The following is a 17,328-nucleotide window of genomic DNA, read 5'->3' on the forward strand; positions in this document are numbered from 1 at the left end:
TGTTTTTTTCATCTATATATATATATATATATATATATGGTATATATATGCAATATATATATAATGGTATATATATATCATATTCCATAATATATGGAAGGAGTGATATATATATATCAGTTCATTTATATTTATTTATTATATTTATATAATATATTTTATATACATATATATAAACAAAATGCAGAGGTCATTTCTTAGTGTTTAATTTTTAAAAGCCAAGGCTTCTGCAGCAGGTGTGTGAGGGTAAGGAGATCATAGGTACTGGAAAGAACTCAGGATATACACTATACTAAAAGTAAAAATAAACACCAACTGAATTCTTGACCCTCAGCATATTAGCCCACAGAGCGTTTTACAAAACTACAAATGAGTTGCTATTACTTAAAAATTAATAATTACTTTATAATATTTTCTAAAAACTGCTAGAAAATCAGGCCACACTGGACCCTTGCTCATGCATACCATCGGCTGTAGTGGAGAAAGTTGCTAATCTTGGACTGGTCAGTAGGATCTCTGGTTCTACTTATTCTTGCACTCATTCCCGTTATCAGAATGGGAAAGCAGGACAACATGGAGAAATAGACTTAGCTCCCCAGGACACTTAACTGTGCTTCCTGCCTGTTTCCTGGTCTCTTTAGGTAGAGGCTATCGAACCACCATCACCTCTGACAAAGATTTTTTGCCTTTGCATCATCCAACTTCAGCAAGAATCCTGATAAGTCAGTTTAGCAACACCCACCCAGCCTCCATATCTGATCCCCCTCCCTGTCTAATCAGGTTCCTCATCTGCCACCATTGCCCAGGTGATGTCTAGGTGGCTAGCAAGAATCACCTCTTATCCTGGATGTGTCCTCTCAGTAACTTTCCATCCACTGACCCCCACCTTGGTCCTTGGCTATAAATTCCCACTTGTCCATGTTGTACTAGGAGTGGGAGCTCAACCTCTCTGTCCCCCTGCAAAATCCCATCACAGTGGTTCCTAGACCTATCATGACAGCACTCATCCTTGAATAAAGTTCTCCTTATCATGCTTAACAATCATCATTGCATTATTCTTTTCCTTTAACATGCTGTCCCCAGTGTATAATAAACATACCTGGTATAAGAACAAGGTGAAACAGGGTTTCTTAGGTTGAGAGAAGGGACGGGATTCAATGGGCATTGAGGAGAAAGCAAGGGATATTTAAAGGATGGCAAAATCCTGAGAAGGAGTCCTAAGCCTGTGCCCCCTATCCTCTTCAAGCTCAGGGGCAGAACAGACTTGATGTTTCAGGCTCCCCCTTGGTACTCATCAAAGGTTTGGACTTCACCTCTCCTTTGCCCCAGATACAAAGCCTTTGGCTCACTCTCCAGACTGTGAAAACTGCTTGCAGCTACTGAAATCTCAACAAGGACAACCCAGGAAGGAATACTGGATCATTTACGACCCCCAATCTACTTCTTAGACCACTCCTTCTCCATAACTTGATGTTTCTCGATCTACCTCATAATTGGATTTGCTTATTGCTACTTTAATTTTGAACCAGTGTTACCTCTCTTAAAGCACTTCAGCTTTTCCTTACATTTTAGTTGTATGTATCTTTTTTTCTGTCCTTGGTCACTCCACTTAAATCCCTTGTTTCTAGACCTCATTGTTTCAATCCCTGTATTACCTAGAAAAATGCCCCGCATGTGGTAGGCACACAATTAATATTTATCAAACTAAATTATTGCCCATTATTCAAAATATTTACCATTAGTCCTGGATTTATCTCATTTGCATGTCTGGTAACATTCTTGAGTTTTACTTGAAGTTTTTGATAAATATGGGGTATTGACTCCATGGACCGATGTTCATAAAAACAGAATTAATTTCTATCAAAATTGAAAAAAGGTATAAGACCCAAACTGTCACCCATCAGACCTTCCCTGATAGAGCTGTAGGGAAAATCTGTTGGGAGGCGGTTATAGACCATTGCATCCCTATATGAAAACATTTGGGAAGCTTTTAAAAGGAAAAAGTCACACAGATAATTTGCACGTTTTAGTTTTCATTAGTCATCATCAGGCGGGGTAATGCACAGAGTGGTTGGTGATACTAAGTGTTGGTTGCATCTCAAATTCCCTGAGTCCACAGGCATGAAACACCTTTATAAGAAATTTGGGCACATTAAGAGAAAGAAAACTCTTTGAAAGCCAGGAGAAGCTGGGCTGGGGACCCTCACACAGCTTCATAGTATTGTTCCTCCAAGTTGCTTTCCCAGTTCCTGTCTCCACATATTCTGGTGGAATCTAAATGGGGCAGAGGTCAGAGGAGGCACTGTTAGCCTTCCTTACTTTGGCCTTTCATGTCTGCTCCCACCCTTCTCCCCCCGAAGACCTGCCTAGATCTGTCCCTGGCACTCTCCTGCTCTCTAACTTCTGTGTAAAAAGTGAACAGGATCCCAGGACAGATACTGACTGACATGACCACATACACAAAACACACATGAATTTCAGTTAAAGAGTTACCTCAGCCTGGCATTTGCCTTGCATCCCTTGTTGTGGAATGAAGGTTTGAAAAAAATCTCGGGCATGCCAAGTAGAGAAGACTAAATTTTGGCATCAGACTTTGCCTTTAGGACTAAGACAGATTCTGAAGCTAAATCTACTTGAGTACTTTTATGTCACGGTGGCTGACTTGGGCATAGGTGGTTCTAGCCTCTGCCTCATCAGTCCTGGGAAGATGACAAAGGAGTTTTATCAGTTGCATAGCTTGGAATAGAAAGCCATGAATCTGCTTTATGTCAGATTCTCCTTTCTTCCCATTCCTCATCTCCCTCTGCAGCCCAACAAACCTTCCAGATAAATGTGGTGTATTTTTCTTTACATTAGAGTTTCTGATTTTGTGAGACATACCATTAACTCCATTTATTACTTTACAACTGGTAATATTTCACAAATGTAGTTGGTGTATGAATGATCTTCATTTCTCATGGTATTCTTCTTATGTCATATTGTCTAACTTGTGTATGTCTTCTGAAGGGAACTCTTTTTTGGGGAAATAACACATGACTGGTTTTGAATGTCTCTAACATATAGCATTTAATATTACTAAACATAGAGTAGGTCCTTAATAGTACTAATTGCTAGGCACAGCACTTTGAGCCCGACTGAGTTTCAGGACACACACACACACACACACACACACACACACATTCTACATACTTTCAGGATGTATATTCGTAGGTACTTTCATAAATGAAAATACACATAGAAAGTTATAGTTAGATATATGCAGTTTCATTGACATTAGATATATTCTTAACAGGTAATAGAGTATAGGGATTAGAACATTGGATCTGGGGGGCATCTGGGTGGCTCAGTCTGTTGAGCGTCTGCCTTTGGCTCAGGTCATGATGCCAGGGTCCTGGGATCGAGCCCTGTTTGGGGCTTCCTGCTCCTCTTTGGAGCCTGCTTCTCCCTCTCCCTCTGCCTGCCACTCCCCCTGCTTGTGCTCTCTCTCTCTGTTAAATAAATAAATAAAATCTTAAAAAAAAAAAAAAAAAGAACATTGGATCTGGACCCAAAGTACATTGGTTCAAATCCAAGCTCTGTTCCCTAGCATTGTAAGTTTGGGGCAATTTTTTAATCTCTCTATACTTCAGTTTTATCATCTGTAAATGGAGTTAAATGGTATATCTTTCCTAATGTCTTAAGGATTAAATTAGAAAATACATGTAATGTGAAGCACTTAAAGGAGTTCCTGGCACATGTTAAGTGTCCCCAAAATGTTAGTTGTTATTATCATATCCATTTATATCTCCCTAGCTTCTGATGCTCAGAAACATAGAGATCCCCTTTTACAAACTTATTAATTCGAAAGTATCAGCCGAATACCCATTACATACTAGATACTATCCTGGAAATAGAGAATTGAACACGACATTCTCCCTTTCATAATGAATTTCACAGTCTTGTGGGGCAGCTTGCAGAGAAACAAGGATTATAATACAGTATGATAAGAGCTACAGTAGAATCAAGTAAAAGGGGCCAGATGAACATGCAAGAGGGGCAAGTTGTGGTGGCTGGAGGGATGGGATTCTATGGAGCAGTGTCCTTGAGCTGAGTCTTCAAGGGTTAGTAGAAGTTGTCTAACTGAACAAACCAGGAGAAAGCATGTTCCAGGTAGAAGGCAGCATGTTCACAAGCATGGAGACGGGAGAGTTGTTCAAGGAACTTAAGCAGTTATGTTCCACACACAGAGGGAGAGGTGGAAGAGTGGTGGTAGATTCTGCTGGACAGACGGGTCTTGACTGAACCTTGAAAGCTCAGTGTGCAAGGTAAGGAATGTGGACTCTACCTTGTAATTGATAGACAGCCATTGAAATAATTAAGCACAGGAGTGACATGATCAGATTTGGGTCTGAGGAAGATCCTGACAGCCCCACTTTGGATCATTAATTGGAGGGGACAAAATAGAAAGAATAGCCTAACGATAAATTAAGAACCTCAACTAAGACAGTGACAAAGGAGATAAAGAGGAGAGTGTGAATTGAAAACCGATTTCTGAGATAAGTTGAACAGCCATCGTTTGGATGTAATGTGGACAAGGAGACATGAGGAAGAGGGCAGAATGAAGGAATATACTCAGACTTCTGGCATGAGGGGCTCAGAGTGGTAGTGTTATTTGCCAGGAGGAGAAGTATTTTCGGGAGTGGGGGAAGGGGAGATGGATAGTGTACTTTTGTCATACTGAGTTAGAGGTGTCTGTAAAGACAGAGTACATACTTGACTGTCCAACAGAATTATCCAAAGAGCTTGTTAAAAGCAGCCTTTACCTCTAAAGACCCAGATTCAGTACGCTAGAGGTGAGGCCTAAGGATCTGTATTTTTTAAAAAAATCCCCAAGTGGTTCTGATGTAGCCAGTCCACAGCTGTATGGGGATATGTAACAAAAAAATAGGAAATAGAGATTTAGGTGTCTCTGCATGGATGTTGTTGCAGCCAAGATTGTGAATGAATGAGGTCATAGACAGACAATGGGCAAAGTAAGAAGAGGAAGGGGCCAATGACCCAGACCATTGTAATTGTTCCAACAGTGATTTTCCTTTGCATTATCAAAAACAAGGGGACTGGGCAGTTGCAGTGGAATGTGGGATTGTGATACAAGAGTTAACTACTCTTGGCTTATTTTTCTTTTTTCTGCCTTCCATTCTCTATGCTGCCACAGAGTTATCTTTCAAATGCACTGATCTCGTGATGCTTTTCCTCTGTTTCCAAACTTCACATAATTCCTCCTTTTATGCAGAGTGAAGCTCCAACTCCTTGGCATGGTATTCAAGGTCCTTTATGATCTAGTGTCAACCTGCATCTCCAGAGCCAGCTGCCGTTGCTTCCACCACTAATTCCTTTGACCAGCCACTGCGGGCTTGGTCTTTGCCGGACGTATCATTTATCCTTGTGCCTCAATACTTCCCCTTCTGCCCCAGACGTCCTGCCTCAGCTCTCCCTCTCTGCCTTCTAACTCACAGTTAGCTTTCCAGAAGTCATTCCTACGCAATCCCACAAATCTGGTAGCATTTTTACACATACCACTCTTTATTCTGGTAATCAGCATTAAATTTGAATTGCAATGAGGAAGGCAGAAAGATATTTTTCTTATAAGTAGAAACTGTGTTTAAATGGAAACCCACTCAATCTTGAAAGTCAAATTTAACTATTCCCTTGTCCGTGTTTTCAGAGAGATGGTTTATAGTTCTAGGATAGCATTTACTCTTATCTTCATTGTTCTACAATTAGCTATTAAAGAGTCTGCTTCCTCTATTTGATTTTTAATCCCTAGGCAGCACAGACACTGTTCTCTTCATATTTGAAGCTTCTATAGCCTAGTGCTTCATACCTGGGAGGTTTTTACTAAATGTTTGTTAGACTGAACTGGAAATTCTCAAATATAAGTTTTAAAAACCCCCCACAAGCAGTAAACTCAGAAACTTCACGTGCCTCAGTTCATTCTAATAATCCCCATTCAGCTAAATTTCAGCGAAGGAAGAAGAAAGGTCCCACTTTCTAATCCAAGATAATTTTAAATTATACCCTGATATAATTTTAACCTCTGGCTCAGTATTCAGGATGCCAAATAGTACTCCTTGGAGATTACTTTCATTATTATAAAAACCAAATCAATGAGATCCACTCAAAACGAATTAAAGATTATGCTCTAGGAAAGTTTCAAAAGCGTTAAAATAAAAGAGAAAGAAAAAAAATTACCAGTTTAGGTTCTGAGTAAGTCCCCAGACCGATGACAGGAATGCTGTTTCCATCACTTAGAGGAACGCGGTGGTTTGCAGGGCTGAGGTTCATCCTGGAGAGAGTCTGTGTTTCAAGTTTTTAGGAGTGATTCTGGATGCCTCTAGAGAAGTCTTTTTGAAAAGATCTTCTAGGGCCTCGTTAATCAAAGAAAGGAGAGCTAGAGGGAGGAGCAGTGGGTGGGAAGAGAGATTAGCAGATGTATTTCTCAACCTGTTTTTTTTTTTTCAAGTCGTTTTGAAAAGCCTGAGGTTGTCCTTTGAACTTTATCAGAGGCATGTAAATAACATCACCCACTGAGAGCTGATGCTTACTTCTCTATAAAGAAAAGAGGGAAAACCCCAAAAGAAACAAATCTAGATGGCTTCTACCAGTTAGGATGCTTTCCCAGGCAAGTAACAGGCTAATCTCAAATTCTCTTAAATTATAAAGGACATTTATTGGCTCATATTTCTGAAAGCTTCAACATGAGGGCTAGCTTCACGTGAGAATACAGTAGTTTCCCAGGACTTGCCTGGGCATTCTGATGCAGCACAACTGAGAAGGCATCTGGGATTTTATTACCTAGTTAAGTTTGGAAAACACTGGGCCAGAAGAACAAGTGATGTGGCCCGGAACCAGTTTCTTACCTTCCAGTCCATGTCTCTGCTTCCTCGCTCTCTCGGCAGACTCGCTCGCCCCTTATTGTTAAAAGATGGTGGCCGGTCCTTGGAGTGACATGGTTCCAGATACAAACTCAACAAAATAGAGATTTTTCCCTACCCCATTGCTCACACAGCAACCTAGAAGTGGTCTTTTTGGTCTCCACTGCCTTTCTTGCTTCATGGATCCATCACTAAGCCAATCATGATGTCAAAGTGGAAATAAAAGATTGATCACCTGCAGACAACTAGAAGCCATTTCTAAATTAAGAGTTGGGGTTAATCTCATCTGGGCATAATCTGGAGATTGTTAAGGGAAAGGAAAGAAGTAGTGGGTAGAGAAACAACCAACAAATGTTTAATACAGTCTTCCTCCAAAGGATTGTGCTGTGTATAAAATGTGAGCTTTGGACCTGGTGACCTCAGCATGGTGAAAGTGTGCTGAAAATTGCCTCTCATTCACTTGCCCTCTTCCTGGGACTGTCATTCTCGTTTACATACATATGATCAGCCAGTGAATACAATGATTTAAACTAGGTTGGGGCAGATCACATGGGCAATAGTGACCTTCACCTACCTTTGTAAATCCATCCAACAAATACCTACTGTACACATTTACGTGTTAAGATGCTGGCTCGTATATGTTTCTCTATTTTTATTATTATTGACTTTTTGGTGTTTAGCTCAATGAACTTCTTGGATATTTAGATTCATGATTTTCATTTAATTTGGGAAGTTTGGGGGCATTATTTCTTCAAACATTCTTTTAGTTTCTTCCTCTCGTCTCCCTCTGGGACTCCTGTTATGTATATGTTGGTACTTGATAGTATCTCATAGGGGTCTTAAGTATGGTTTATTTATTTTTTTATTCTTTTCTCTTTTTTCTTCTTAAACTGGATGATCTTAATGGATCTATCTTCCAGTTCCCTAATTCTTCTGCCAGCTTAAATCTACCATTGAAACCCTCCAGTTAGTTTTCATTTCAATTATTGTACTTTTAATCTCCACAGTTTCTGTTTGGTTCATTTTTACAATTTCTATCTCTTTACTGATGTTCTGTATCTGGTGAGATGGTGTTTTCCTGGTTCCTTTAGTTCTTTCCCTGTGACTTCCTTTAGCTCTTTGAGCATATTTAAGAGAGTTGATTCATGTCTTTGTCTAGTAAGTCCAATGCCCGACCATCCTTACGGACACTTGTGATTTTTCCCCTGTGATATTTTTTTGTTTGCATGCTCTGTAATTTTTTGGTTGAAAACTGGAAATTTTGAATATTACAGTGTGACAGTTCTGAAAATCAGATGTTTCCTCCTCCTCGGGGTTTCTGCTGCTGCTTGTTTGTGGGTTGTTACTGTTTGTTTTTTTACTGACTTCTCTAAACTATTTTTGGCAAGTCTGTGCTATTTGTTATGTGAAAGCTGTGTTTAGCTAACTTAGCAGTCATGGTCACTTGGTGTTTTGACCGTTTCCTTCAATGCCTGGAGCAAAAAGTAAAAAAAAAAAAAAAAAAAAAAAAAGAAAGAAAAAAATATTCTCTTAGTCTTTGCAGATTGGCCTCTTCAGGGCACCAGTTCAATGCTTAGCCACACTAATTACAATGCTGCCTTAGTCTTTGCTTCCAGCTAGCATGGAGCCTGAAGGCCAGTCGGAGATAAAAGCTGAGGGTCTTCTCAGAACTTTTTGACCACATGCCTAGCCCTGACAGTATGTGTGACCTTCTTGATTAAAGTGCCCCCCACCCCTCACCATCACATATCTCCTTTCCCAATTTCTTCCTTCCCAGGCTTTTCAGTCTGTTGGTTGTCCCAACTAACCCCAGGCTGCTAGAGCCAAAATTTCTTTCTTCTTAAGTTTATTTATTTAAGTAATCTCTACACCCAATGTGGGGCTTGAACTCATGCCCCTGAGACCAAGATCCACGCACTCCACTGACTGAGCCAGCCAGGTGCCCCTGAAATTTCTGTCTTTAAATGCACACAGCAAAAGCCTCCTGAGCAGCTACCTTTGTCCTAGGAATGCTTCGAGTTAGGCAAAATAAAAGCAAACCTTTGCATGTTCCTTCACGGAGCCACCAGACAGACTGGGACCCACAACAATTTTTTGAGAGTAACATCTCCATTGCTTCCTGTGGCACTAGCATCCTCTACCAGGAATGTGGGCTTAGTCCTCATGGCTGCCATGGATCAGGGTTGTGGGGGATGGTCAGTGGGCCATTTGAACCACCACAGCCCTCTCTCTTACTGCCAAGCAGCGACTTCTTTCTTCACTAAGCTTACCCCTTGTTGTTTTAAGTTCTTGACTAGACTCCGCAGTTCTGCAAAAAAATGAGTCTGACACTTTAGCCAACTCATTAGTTGCTTTTTTATAAAAGGGCAGAACCCTGGAGTTCCCTACTCTGCTACTTTCCTCTTTCCTTTTTTTTTTTTTTTAAAGAATTATTTATTTATTTGAGGGGGGGAGCAAAGGAAGAGAGAGAGAGAGAATCTTAAGCAGGCTCCATCCCCAGTGTTGAGCCCGACTTGGGGCTCCATCTCACGACCCTGAGATCGTCACCTGTGCCATAACCGAGTCGGACATTTAACCAGCTGAGCCACCCAGGCACCCCTCCTCTTTTCATTTTTAAAAGTATTTTTTATTTCTGTTTTGCAATTGGATTATTTCTACTGAATTATATTCAGGTTCACTAACTCTTTCTTCTGTCTTCTTTCCTCCATTCTGCTACTGAGTCCATCCAGTGAGTTCTTTTTTCTTAGATAGCCTTTATTTTTTAGGGAAGTTTTAGGTTCACAGCAAATTTGAGCAGTAAGAACAGAGGGGTTCCATCTACTGCCCTGACTTTTCCCACTATCAATATCCCCCACAAGAGTGGTACATTTCTTACAGTTGAGGTACCTGTTTGACATTACTATCCACCAAAGTCCATAGTTTACATTAGGGTTCAGTGTTCACATTGTACCTTCTATGGATTTTGAAAGATGTATAGTGTCATGTATCCACCATACTGGTATCATACAGAATAATTTGATTGCCCTAAAAATCCTCTGTGTTCTGCTTATTCATCCCTCTCTCTCTCCCTGGCAGTCACTGATCTTTTTACTGTCTCCAAAGTTTTATCTTTTTTCAGAATATTGTACAGATTTTCAGATTGGTTTCTTTCACTTAGTAATATGCACAGGGTTGCTCCATGTCTTTTCATGGGTTGGTAGCTCATTTGTTTTTAGTGGTGAATTATACGTCATTGTCTGGATGTACCACAGTTATCTCTGTCTGCACTCTGGTGCCCGCTTTCTGACTGGTGGCGGGATACTAAAAGACTCCAATGGTACATGAGTTCTGCTCTTCTTTCCACTTCTACCTGCTGCTATTAATTTTTCAAACTCCTGAAATAACTTTCTCATATATATTTCATGTTTTGTCATTATTCAGTGACACTTAATCACATTTTGACTACTCAGAAAAACTAAATCTTTATTCAAAAAGAGCTAAGGATTGAGGTGTTGGTTTGCTCAGTCATTTGGGCATCTGACTCTTGATCTCAGCTCAGGTCTTGATCTCATTGCTGTTGGAATCCTGCATTCTATAATTCTGGAAAAGTTATTTTTGTTCCCAGAAGTCTTAGACCTTCTTCCCCTAGACCCTTTGAACACCTTACAGCTGGACTTCAACTGTCTCTTAGTGTGTGTTATCGAGATGTTCTTGTTATTGTTTGTATGTGTTCTGGATGGGTTGAAGCTTTCCTCTGCTGCAAGGCTGATGTTCTTTTGGTGGCAAAAAAACCTGCTAGAGAATGTGTTTCCCACTTGGGATACATTTTCCACAATTTCTAGTGATGGAAGCTCCCACTTCACTGGACAAAGCATACAAACTAACGAAATCTTGCAAAACCCTTGGAATTCTATCAGTATACAATCTTCCATTGATCCTTTGTTGTCTTGTGCTAGGATGGCCAGCTACTGTTAAGACTTTAATGTCTTATGTTCAAGCCTTTGTTCTACAGAGCATGGTGACCGGGTATTTTATAAATGTCATCAGAGGAAGACAGCCTTCAAGCCTTCAGGCCTCATTGAAAGGGATCTTATCAAGTGCTGCTGACCACTGACACTGCTGCAAAACTAAAAGGTATTGAGCCTTGGGTACACATCTCACAGTTGAAAAAGGCTGATCCTGTACAGGTGTTGGAGATCTCTAAATCATATTGACCAGGAGAAGATGTAGCTGACATAGAGGTAGACTGCTTCTGCCCAAGACAATGCATCAAGGCTTCATACTTTAACTAAACATGAAACCTTTCTCCTTCTTTTCCTTTCCTTTCCTCTGACATTGGCCTGTAAAGATAACACCCTCCTGTTTATCTCCCAGATCATTCCTAAGCTGTGGTAACCTCTGGAATGTAGAACAACCTTTTATTTCAGGCTAGGAGAAAAATCTAATTTTGCCCCTAACTTTCAAAAGCAAAATAAGTGATCTCATTGGCCAACTCTAATCCCTGAATTTATAGTGTTAGTTTAGCAGGAAGTGTTCATGATTCAGGATTTGCTTCTTTGGTAAGTCCCTACTTGCTTGATTAGGTATAAATGTAATTGAGGCTATAATGAACAACTACTTCTTATTTCTTGAAATTATTGCAGAATCCGCTACTGAAGCAATAGGAGCCCAACAAAGATTCTTAGACTCTCTGGCCAAAGTTCTTGGTAATAAGATAGTCCCTGATTATCTTTTAGCTGAGCAAGGAGGAGTACTCATCTGCTCTACACTTTGACACTAGAAAATGACACTTCAATTGATGTAGCCCAAAGCTCCTTTCCCAAAATATTCTTCTTGTCACTCAAGTGTAGTCCCAGGCTTAAAGATATATGAGGATATGAGACTCCCCATTCTAAGGGACATAATGGACCCAGAACAGGTACTAACCACTCTGGCAACACAATGGGACCAGAACCAAAAGTTTGATCATTGATGCTTTCTTGTCAAGAAAGATTTTGATCAAAGGGAGGAAACCTAAAAGGAGATTTCACAATGGAACAAGCAAGCCTAGTTAAAAGAGTCTCTTTTAAAATAGGCTCAGGAGACCATAAAGGAGAAGGAATTTATGCATTGTCTTATCAGAGGAACCATGAACTGTTTGCCAACTGCATGTCCTCAGCCTGGACTTAACTCCTTCCTCACCATGACACCTGAATTGTTCCCACACTTCACATTGAAAGAAGCTAACACAATTTGACAAATTTTAATCTATTCACATATTAACTCAACCATCCCGGTTAACCTAGTTTCAATTCCTATTTTGTATAATGGACCTGACTGAGAACTGCCTGCTACTATTAATTTTTCAAACTCCTGAAATAACTTTCTCATATATCTTTCATATTTTGTCACTATTATAACCTTTCACTTTTATAACCCTGCCCTCTTTATGTCTTCTTCATAACAAAATTTAGGAATCCATGTTTCCTGAATTGCAATTTTAATTGCCCAAATAAAAGCCTGTCTGCTTTAATTTTTAGTGAATTCTTTCTTGGTTGACACCATTTTGCTTGAGATTTTATGGGAGACTTCTAGAAAGAGAAAATGATGATTGTAGTATAGTGCTTGAATCTTTCCAATTGCCCTCAGACTAGACAGAGAGCAACTAGGAGGGGAAAAAAAAAACACAACAGACAACTTCAATAAAATTGGTGACAAAGTAAACTCCATGAAACCTAGTGAAGCTTTATGGTGGGGCTTTATGCCCTAAAAATGTAGGATCCTGTGTAACTCAGATTTAGTCTATTAGAAGTTGTGGCTGGAACAGAAAAAGAAGTTCTGATGTCCAGAGAGTGTCCCCAGAATGCAGAAATTCCCCCTAAACCCTTGAGTCATCGAAGAGAGCATCTACATCTGAGTGGAAGCCTCAGAAAGCAAATCTGAAGATAATCACTGACACTGAGAAATGGAGCATCCAGTATGCAGGTAAACACAAAAAGCCCATGAATAGTCCCTGAGGGCTGCAAGAAGATCAGCAAGTCTTGAGGTAGTGTAATTCTTTTTTTTTTTTAAGATTTTATTTATTTATTTGACAGAGAGAGACAGCCAGCGAGAGAGGGAACACAGCAGGGGAGTGGGAGAGGAAGAAGCAGGCTCCCAGCAGAGGAGCCTGATGTGGGGCTCGATCCCGGTACGCTGGGATCACGCCCTGAGCCGAAGACAGACGCTTAACGACTGCGCTACCCAGGCGCCCCTGAGGTAGTGTAATTCTTTAAGGACATCAGCAATAGCCAGGAAAAACTCACCTCAACAAAAACAGAATTATATTTTGAGGAAAAGACTGCTGGGAGTAGAGTAAAACACTGAGAACAAGGAAGAAAAGTGTTCCAGCTACTGGCAGAATGGACCAAGAGAAAGCAGATCTCAGAATTGCAGAAGGGGCTTCATGGGGAGATCATATGTTTGGATTCTTGATGGTAACAAGAGGTCTCCCCAGTAGTGAAGATAGGAAAATTGTTCTGGCTTGCTCCCACCCTCTACAAAAATACAGAATCCTTCTCAGACAAAAAATACAAGAAAACATATTAAATATCACAACAGAAAAGGATTGAAATCAAACCACATAGAGAGATGGCAAAAGGAAAGCATGATGAAAATGAAGCGCCTAATATCAACATATCCAAAAATCACACCAGAAAAAAAAAAATGTGATCATTCAACACTTTTAAACTGCAAACTAATATTACAAAATGTGCTAGAAATTACAACATATTTTTTACCCTAAGTTATTTTGTACGTTTAGTATACTCATAACAAAAATGTATGGTTTTTTTTCCTGTAGCCAGACAAATTGATTATAAATACCATACAGAAAATACCTGAGTAGCTAAGAAAACACTTTAAGAACAGGAATGAAGGGAGCTAGTCCTAAAAGGTTAAAAAACGTGGGTGACCTTACAAGTATAGAAGAAAACTCTCCTATATTCAAAATCCAAAGACAATAATAATAAAAATATGTGCACACACACATTTAGGACATTTAAATTGGATCATATTCCTAATTAATGAACAGTGCTTAAAAACTGGAGAATAGTTAACAACACAGTAAGTTACTTAAAAAATTGAATGTTCAGATTAAAAGAAATTAAAATGGCCCTTAAGCATGTTAAAAGTTATTTAACCTCTCTCATAATAAGGGAAATGAAAATTTAAACTGAGACATTATTTTTTACGTATTAGACTGTAAAAAAATCTGCCCTATTGGAGATATGAGGAAGCAGGGATTTTCATGCTTCGATGATGGGAACGCAAGATGGTACACCCCTCTGGAGGGAAATTTGGCACGACCTAGTAAAATCAAATATACATTTACTCATTGATCCAGAAATCCTTGTTCCAGGAATCTATCCATAGTTACATTGGCAAAAGCATAAAATTATGTGTGCATAAGTATTCACTGTATAAATTATTCATATTTGCGAAATACTAGGAAAAATCCCAAAGAACCACTTGACAAAGACTATATTGCTGGCCCTAGAGCTGAGTCTTCAGTAGTCCATTACACAGTTCTATTAAGCCAGCTGCTTCCGCTTGAAGCTTAGACCATGATTTGTGCAGACATGAGCCCACTGCCATTCTTTCTTTGCCAATAAATGTGATCTCTGGACAGAGGCATTGTTGTTTGTTAAATAACTGTGATAAAGTATTCTGTAAATTTTTACTTTCTGGAAGAAGTATTGTGAGCAAGGAAGGCAAACCTGTGTCATATGTCCATTTCATGGTCAGTTCTGATACCTGGAAGTATGAGTCTTCCTAATTTGTTGTTCTTTTCCAAGATTGTTTTGGCTGTTCAATGTTCCCTGCAATTCTATATGCATATGGTGTCTAGTCTTTTTAGTATCATTTGTTGAAAAGACTTTTCTTTGGCCATTGATTTACCTTTGCTTCTTTGTCAAGGTGACCATATCTATGCAGGTGTATTTCTGGGCTATTGATTCTGTTCTACTGATCTGTTGTTTCATCAATATCACACTGTTTAATTACCCATAGATTAATTACCTATGGATTTTTTATATGTAGCAATCTTTTCATTTGTGGCTTATGTAGTAGTGGAACCAAAGGATTTTTATTCTTGTTTGCAAGCATGGATTTTATTAACAATAACTGAGGAAAGAATCAATCATCAGAATAAACCTGGATTAACTCTGCCTTTGATTTTTATAATATATAGGTAATTTTTAAGATCAGACAAAAACTGTACTGTGAATTAATAAGTTTTATAAACATCTGGAAATATGCAGGTTAAGTGGCTACAACTTTTTTTCAATTAACAGACTTTATTTTTAGAGCAGTTTTATGTTTACAGAAAAGTGAGCATAAAGTACAGATTTCCCATGTTAAACTTCTGCTCCCAGTTTTTCCAATGCATTTGTTATAACTGATCCAATATTGATACATTATTATTAACTAAAGTCCGTAGTTTACGCTAAGGTTCACTGTGAATTGTATAATCTATGGATTTCGACAAATGTAGGATGACATGTACCCACCATTGCACAATCCCACAGATTAGTTTCACTGCCCTAAAAATCCTCTGTGCTCCAACTATATTCATCCCTTCTTCAACCCTCTGCATGAACTCCTCGTAACCACTGATTTCACTGATTTTTTTTACTATTGCTGTGGCTTTTCCATTTCCAAAATTTCATATTGTTGGAATCATACAGAATGTAGGCTTTTCCAATTGACTTCTTCAGCAATGTGCATATCTTTTTGTGGCTTGATAGCTCATTTCTTTTTATCATTGGATAATATCCCACTGTATAGATATCAGTTTATCCATTCCCTTATTGAAGGACATCTCGGTTGCATCTAAGTTTTAGCAATTAAGAATAAAGCTATTATAAACATTCATGTGCAGGGTTTTGTGTGGTTATAAGCCTTGTCAGCATTTAGTGTTGATGTTTGCATATTAGTCTTCTAACATGTGCAATGGTATCTCACTGTTGTTTTGATTTGAAATTCCCTCATGACATATGATGTTGGGCATCTTTTTGTATGTTTATGTGCCATCTGTGTACCTTCTTTGGTGAGGTGTCTGGTCAGACATTTAGCTCAGTTTTAAATTGGGTTGTTTGTTTTCTTATTGATGAATTTGAGTTCTTTGTATTATTTTGGATCAGACACCAGTTCTTTATCAGATATGCAGTGTGCAAATGTTTTCTCCCAGTCTGTGGCTTGTCTTTTCTCTTAACTGTATCTCTTTCTTGCAGCAGAAGTTTTTAAATGTTCATGACATTCCCCTTAATCCATTTTTTTCATTTATGGGTCATACTTTTGGTGTTGTACGAAAAAACTCATTGCCAAACCTGGGGCCACGTAAGTTTTCTCCTATGCTATACCCGAGAAATTTTATAGTTTTGCAGTTACACTTAGGTCTATGACCCATTTTGAGTTCATTTCTGTGACTAGTGTAAGATCTACGTTTATATTTGTTTATTTATACATAGCTGTCTAGTTGTTCCAGCACCATTTGTTGACAGAAGTATCCTTTATTGATTGCCTTTGTTCCTTTGTCAAAGGTCAGAGATTAGTTCTACTGATCTATTTGTTTATCCTGTTGCGAACACTTCACTGTTACGATTGCAGTAGCTTTAGAATAATTTTTGAAGTCAGATAGTATCAGTCCTCTGACTTTGTTCTCCTTCAATATTATGTTTGCTATTTGGGGTCTTTCCTCTGACTTTGTTCTTTTTCAATATTGTGTTGGCTATTCCAGGTCTTTTGCCTTTCCAGATTAGTTTGTTCATATCCACAAAATAACTTGCTGGGATTTTGATTGGGATTGTGTTGAATCTATAGATCAAGTTGGGAAGAACTGACATCTTGATAATATCGAGTTTTCCTGTCTATATACACAGAATACTCTTCAGTTTAGATCTTTGATTTCATTCCTCAGTTTTGTAATTTTCTTCATATAGATCTTGTGCATATTATTATTTATTCTTGTACATACATATATATTTCATTTTTTATGTGCTAATGTAAACATTACCATGTTTCAAAAATCAAATTCCAAGTATTCATTGCTGGTATATAAGAAAGCATTTGACTTCTGTGTATTTAACCTATCCTACAACCTTGCAATAATTGCTTATTAGTTCCAGGAAATTTTTATTTGATTCTTTGGAATTTTCTATATAGATAGTTATGTCATTTGCAAACAAAGAAAGTTTTATTTCTTCCTTCCCAATGTGTATATCTTTTATTTGCTTTTCTTGTCTTATTATATTACCTAGGACTTCCAGTAAGATGTCGAATAGGAGTAATAAGAGAAGACATCCTTGCCTTGTTCCAGATTTAATTAGGAAAGCATCTAGTTTCTTACTATTTTTTTTAAAATTTTAAATTTTAAATTTTTATTTTTTTATAATAATTTTTTATTATATTATGTTAG

At 38.6% G+C, this 17,328-nt stretch overlaps 1 protein-coding gene across 1 annotated transcript in view; it reads right to left on the reverse strand.

The window, feature by feature from the left end:
• Window positions 1–6,450, reverse strand: part of AKR1D1 (aldo-keto reductase family 1 member D1) — a 48,323-nt gene extending 41,873 nt beyond the window's left edge. Inside the window, exon 1 of the mRNA XM_008697375.2 lies at window positions 6,232–6,450. Coding sequence (XP_008695597.2) covers window positions 6,232–6,324 — 93 coding nt within the window. The 5' untranslated portion in view covers window positions 6,325–6,450. The remainder of the gene's footprint in view (window positions 1–6,231) is intronic.
• Window positions 6,451–17,328: the final 10,878 nt, after the last annotated feature.

This window comes from Ursus maritimus, unplaced genomic scaffold (genome assembly GCF_017311325.1).
Source record: "Ursus maritimus isolate PB19 unplaced genomic scaffold, ASM1731132v1 scaffold_3, whole genome shotgun sequence".
NCBI classification, from domain to species: Eukaryota; Metazoa; Chordata; class Mammalia; order Carnivora; family Ursidae; genus Ursus; species Ursus maritimus.